This window comes from Papio anubis, chromosome 1 (genome assembly GCF_008728515.1).
Source record: "Papio anubis isolate 15944 chromosome 1, Panubis1.0, whole genome shotgun sequence".
NCBI classification, from domain to species: Eukaryota; Metazoa; Chordata; class Mammalia; order Primates; family Cercopithecidae; genus Papio; species Papio anubis.
The window spans coordinates 204525697-204532094 of record NC_044976.1 but is presented as its reverse complement, the minus strand read 5'-3'; the positions used below and the strand labels follow the sequence as shown (position 1 = coordinate 204532094).

The 6398-nt window shown below is 47.2% G+C and overlaps 1 protein-coding gene across 1 annotated transcript in view; it reads left to right on the top strand.

Moving 5' to 3' along the window:
• The window catches only part of LOC110741970, a 25342-nt gene extending 19145 nt beyond the window's left edge, over positions 1-6197 (top strand). The window contains exon 2 of the mRNA XM_021931518.2: positions 5947-6197. Coding sequence (XP_021787210.2) covers positions 5947-6023 — 77 coding nt within the window. The 3' untranslated portion in view covers positions 6024-6197. The remainder of the gene's footprint in view (positions 1-5946) is intronic.
• Positions 6198-6398: the final 201 nt, after the last annotated feature.

Below are 6398 nucleotides of genomic sequence, written 5' to 3'. Positions count from 1 at the left end.
TTTCTTTCTTTCTTTCTTTCTTTCTTTCTTTCTTTCTTTCCTTCTTTCTTTCTTTCTCTTTTCCTTCCTTCCTTTCTCCCTTTCTCCTTCCTTCCCTCCCTTCCTTCTCCTTCTTTCCTTCCTCTTTCTCTTTCTTTCCCCTTCCTTCCTCCCTCCTTTCTTTCTTCTTTCTTTCTTTCTTTCTCTTTCTTTCTTTCTCTTTCTTTCTTTCTTTCTTTCTTTCTTTCTTTCTTTCTTTCTTTCTTTCCTTCTTTCTTTCTTTCTCTTTTCCTTCCTTCCTTTCTCCCTTTCTCCTTCCTTCCCTCCTTTCCTTCTCCTTCTTTCCTTCCTCTTTCTCTTTCTTTCCCCTTCCTTCCTCCCTCCTTTCTTTCTTCTTTCTTTCTTTCTTTCTCTTTCTTTCTTTCTCTTTCTTTCTTTCTTTCTTTCTTTCTTTCTTTCTTTCTCTTTCTTTCTTTCTTTCTTTCTTTCTCTTTTCCTTCCTTCCTTTCTCCCTTTCTCCTTCCTTCCCTCCCTTCCTTCTCCTTCTTTCCTTCTTCTTTCTCTTTCTTTCCCCTTCCTTCCTCCCTCCCTCCTTTCTTTCTTTCTTTCTTTTTCTTTCTTTCTTTTCTTTCTCTTTCTTTCTTTCCTTTTTCTTTCTTTCTTTCTCTCTCTCTCTTTCTTTCTTGTCCTTCCTTCCTTCCTTTCTCCCTTTCTCCCTCCTTCCCTCCCTTCCTTCTTCTTTCCTTCCTCTTTCTCTCTCTTTCCCCTTCCTTCCTCCCTCCCTTCTTTTCTCTTTCTTTCTTTCTCTCTCTTCCTTCCTTCCTTCCCTCCCTTTCCTTTTTTAATAAAGTGTTTTGGAAATCAGCCTGGCCAACATGGTGAAACCCCATCTCTACTAAAAATATAAAAATTAGCTGGGCATGGTGGCGAGTGCCTGTAATCCCAGCTACTCAGGAGGCTGAGGCAGGAGAATCTCTTGAATCCGGGAGGCAGAGGTTGCAGCGAGCTAAGATCGCACCACTGCATTCCAGCCTGGGAGACAGAGCGAAACTCCATCTCAAAAAAAAAAAAAAAAAAAGAAAAGTTAAATGCAGTTTCATTAGGAGACCCCTTAGAGCTAGATTGTGAGCACAAATGGAGGTGCTGGTTCCAACATGGAGGGGTAATTCCTGGTTATGAGGGTGTCATCCAGACCACCACAATAAATCTTAATTTTTTTCATACTACTAACAAAAGGCAAAGATAAAATGAAAAAAAAAAAAAAGCCATGAGAAAGAATGTGGAGTGATCTGAGCATGTGCTTGAGAAGCAGCAGCACATGCTTTGAAAATCAGGGCTGCATTTCTGGCTCTGTCTTGTAAGGGTATGTGGCTTTGGCAAATTACTTGACTTTGTCAAGCCTCAGTTTCCTCATGAGGAGTAAAACAGTAAAACCAGGATTATAATACCATATCCCTCCTAAGCTTGCTGTGAGGAATAACTCAGAATTACATAAAGTGTGTCATAGAATGTCCTGTATCTAGGAAGCACCAAGGCATGGACAGGAGGTGAGATACCCAGTCCTGAATGATCATAGGACCTCAAGCTGAAGAGGACCTCAGAGGCCACGTAAGCCAGCTTGATGGACAGACCTCAGGAGCCAGGAAGGCTGAAGGTCTGCCAGGGGGCCCAGAGAAAGCTGGCGGAGGTGCTGAAACCAAGCACCATGCCTCTACTCTCTCCCCGAGTGGCACGAAGCAAGCCTCGTGTCTTCTCTTCATTACAGTCTGCTTCTTTGTGCAGGAAGATCACCTATGTTTGAAATGCATTTTGCTAAATAGGCATCATAGAAATTCTGATGCTTTGGTGACTCCTCAAATTCAAGACCCCCTCTGTAGCATATGACCCCCTCCGACAATGTAGGAAGACAAAACTGGAAGCTGTGAGACACGGTTTCCATGCCATGATGTGCGAATACAGGACCAACGTCATTTACACAACCCGCTTCTTCTTTTTTTTTTTTTTGACGGCGTCTCACTCTGTCACCAGGCTGGAGTGCAGTGATGCGATCTTGGCTCACCGCAACCTCGGCCTCCTGCTACACAACCCGCTTCTGACCTTCAGACCTTGCTGGAATGCTTGCCTTCCTTCTCACTTCCACTGCCACCCCCAGCAGCTAGCTTTCTTTTGGGAGCCATTTTTACACAGAAAAGCAAGTGTGTACCCCTTTATGCATATTACTGTGTAGCAAAAAGGACCAGAGTATAGCGAGACTTTCGGGAGGAGAGGAGTCTGGGTGGTTGGTTAGGTTCACCCTCTACTTGTGTGGCTTCCGTCTCCTGCCTGATTCCAGTGGGGCCATAGCTGAATGACAGACTCTCTCACTTGTAGGTGACTCTGTCAGCAGAGCTTAGGTTATGCTGTGGTAATAGGCAAGCCCCAAATCTCAGTGACTCAAAAAAGCAAAGGATTTTCTCACTGGTGATGCACATCTACCGCAGGTCAGCAGGGGGCGCTGGTCATGGCAGGGACCCAGGGGGTTGGAGGCTCCATCTCTACTCATCCTTCCATGATTGCAGGGGTGGGACTAAAGGGAAAGTGCTGAATCACACCCTGGCTCTTAATACAACCACCTGTGAATGATACCTATCCCTTCTGCCAGCATCTCATTGGTCAAGCCTTGTCTCGTGGCCACACCTGACTTCGAAGGGAACAGGGAAGTAAGTACATGCCTACCATATGGCCAACAAAAGAACAGAAGGGAAGAAGAGAAGTGGAATATTTGTTTTATTTATTTATTTATTTTTTGAGACAGGATCTCACTTTGCTGCCCAGAGCCTGGAGTGCAGTGGCTTGATCATAACTCACTGCAGCCTTGAGCTCCTGGGCTCAAGTGATCCTCCCATCTCAGCCTCTTGTGTAGCTAGGTCTACAGGTGCACACCACCATGCCTGATTAATTTTTATACAATTTTTTAATAGAGGTGGGGTCTTGCTGTGTTGCCCAGCCTGGTCTCAAACTTTTTTTTTTTTAATAGTCAGGTGTGGTTATGGGGGGAGACAATGTTAAATCAGCTTAACAATAGCCTACGACACTCGGACCAACTAGGTCTTGAATTCTGGCCTCAAGCAAGCCTCCTGCCTTGGACTCCCAAAGGGTTGGAATTATAGGCCTGAGCCACCACATGTGGCCATATTTATTCTTAAAAAACCCCCAAGTCTTTATGGAATTTTAATTGATGTATAATAAAATATGCATATTTAAAGTCTACAGTTTGATAAGCTTGACACACGCATATGCCCATGAAACCACCACCACTACAATCACAATAATGAAGATTCCATCACTGCTGGAAGTTTCCTTGGGACCCTTTGCCATCTCCCCACCCGTGACATCCCTGCTCCTCAATCCTCAGACAACCACTGAACTGCTTTCTGCTGCTGTATGGATTAGTTTGCATTTTCTAGAGTTTTATATAAATGGAATCACACAGCGTGTTCTCTTTTGGCCTGGCTTCTTTCACTCAGCATAATTATTTTGAGATTCATCCATGTAGAAGAGGAATATTTGTGATATCTACCACAGCAGACTTTTCGATTAATGGACTTTATTCTTTCCAACAAGATAACTGATGCGGGTTGAATTCTGTCCCCCCCTCCCCCAATTCACATGTTGAAGTCTTAATTGCCTGTACCTAAAAATGTGACCCTGTTTGGAGATGGGATCTTTATTTTAATTATATATATAGAGAGAGAGACAGAGTCTTGCTCTGTCGCCCAGGCTGGAGTGCAGTGGTGTGATCTCAGCTCACTGCAATCTCTGTCCCCCAGGTTCAAGTGATTCTCCGCCTCAGCCTGCCGAGTAGCTGGGATTACAGGCCTATGCCACCACGCCTGGCTAATTTTTGTATTTTTAGTAGAGTTGGGGTTTCACCATGCTGGCAAGTCTGGTCTCGAACTCCTGACCTCAGGTGATCCACACGCCTCAGCCGCCCAAAGTGCTGGGATTACAGACGTGAGCCACCGCGCCTGGCCTGGAGATAGGGTCTTTAAAGAGGTAACTAAGTTACAATGAGGTCGTGAGGGTAGGTCCTAATCCAACATGATGGGTGTCTTTATAGGAAGAGGACATTTGACCACAGACAGCTGTGAAGGGAGAACTCCATGTGAGCGTGTAGGCCTGCATGCCGAGGAGGGGCCTGGAACTGATCCGTCCTTCACAGCCTCGGAAGGAACCGACCTGCTGGCACCTTGATCTCAAATTCCCGCATCCAGAACCGGGCGACAAGGCATTTCTGTTGCTGCAGCCACCCAGGCTGCGGCACTTTGCTATGGCAGCCCTCGTGAAAGAATGCAGTCACTTTTATTTCCAAGGGAAGCAGAGTTAAATGAGCCCCCTTAAGAGATCTTCCTGCAATGTTTGGGACGTGTCTGTGTGTGCGTGGACAGGGCCGTCTGCAGGCGGATCAGCGTGCGGCGCGGGCAGGCACCTCTGTGTCCTAAGCGCAGACACCCGGTGTCACCCTTCAGGCATCCAGGGAAGGAAGCTGATAAAATGAAGCTCTTCATGCTCCAGGTTCCGTTTCTTTGGAATGCTCGAAGGCTTCCCAGCTATTCCATGTTCAGGCCTGGCTTTCAAGAGGCTGCAGGCCGGAGTGGGGAAGGTGGCTGAAGCCGGTCCTGGGTCTCTCCGAGCCCCTCAGAGAACTCTCTGGTTGCACTAGAAACCATCCTTGTGCTGCTGGCAGCAGTTTCCATGCCGCTGAAAAATGGCGGCAAAGCCCAAGTGGAGAAGGAGGGTTCTGTAGGCGTGGCTTCCAACCCAAAAGAACAGAAAGCCAGGGCCCTCATTCTGCCCTGAACTGTGATCCGGACGGTTCACCAGGAGCACAGCCCTTGTGTTCCTCGCTGCCTCCCCCTGAAGGCGCTGGAGGCCGCATGACGTTGCCTGCCACTGTGGGGGTGACACGCTCCCCTGGCCCCGGCCTGGACGGGCCCTGACAGGTGCAGTGGGAGAACAAAGCGTCATTCTGAGGGTGAGGAATTTCACTCAGCAGCAAGCGTGTTGCGTGTCCTCTTCGTCTCAGACACTGTACAATATGCCGTTACATTTACCCCATTTCATCCTTGTGACAATCCTGTGAGGTAGGAATTCCCATGTCCACCTAAGAAATGAGGAAACCGAGGCTCGGAGGGACGGGGAACACACAACTGGGGAGGGGCCGAGATGGTTCTAGAACATCCATCCTTTGGCCTCAGCGGGAGTACATAGGAATCACCTAGTATGTTACTGGGAGGTCCAGACACTCAAACGTGAATTTGCTTCTCTCTCTAGAGAGCTACCAGATTTAGCAAATAAAAGGGCAAGACGTTTAGTTAAACTGGAATAGAATTTCATATAAACAATGAATACTTGTTTTTTGTTTTGTTTTGTTTTGTTTTTGAGACAGGGTCTCACTGTGTTGTCCAGGCTAGAGTTCAATGGCAGGATCACAGTGCACTGCAGCCTCCATCTCTTGGGCTCAAGTTATCCTCCCACCTCAGCCTCCCAGGTGGCTAGAATGACAGGTGTACACCACCACGTCTGGCTAATTATTTTATTTCTGTATAGATGGGGTCTCACTGTGTTGCCCATGCTGGTCTCAAACCCCTAGCTTAAGCAATCCTCCCACATTGGCCTCCCAAAGTGTTGGGATTATGGGTGTGAGCCACCATGCCTGGCCAACAAATATAGATATTTTGGGTGTAAATGTGTTTCATGCAATATTTGGGATGTATTTATACTGAAAGGGTATTCATTGTTTATCTGAAGTTCACATTTAACTGGGTGTCCTGTGTTTACCTGGCAGTGCTGCTTCCAGGTGAAGCTTGTAGTTGCTTTAATGCTGAAGGAGCCTTCATTTGCTGGGGCTGGGACTGTATTCAGCTTTACTCATGAACTCTGTGGGCTCTCCAAAGCTCTTTCTGAAATCAGCCTCACTATCCACAGGTGAGGTTACCAGGACCGTCAGCCTGAGGAGAATCAGCTCTTCTGCACCAAATCCTGAAGATCACATGGCAGAGTGAGCTGGAGCGAGGTACCAGCAGACCTCTTAGGTGGGGCATGCACCCCCTAGTGTCCCATGTCCCCACTGTTCCCTGTGGCTATATCCATTTCACTTGACTTACTTTTACTCCTTGTCTAGCTCCTTGTGGCATTGTTCTTTTTCTCTTTTCTTTTTTTTTTTGAGACAGTCTCCCACTGTCACCCAGGTTGGAGTACAGTGGCGTAATCTCAGCTCACTGCGACCTCCACCTCCTGGGTTCAAGAGATTCTCCTGCCTCAGTCTCCTGAGTAGCTGGGATTATAGTTGCCCGCCGCTACGCCCGGATAATTTTTGTATTTTTAGTAGAGACAGGGTTTCACCATGTTGGCCAGGCTGGTCTTGAACTCCTGACCTC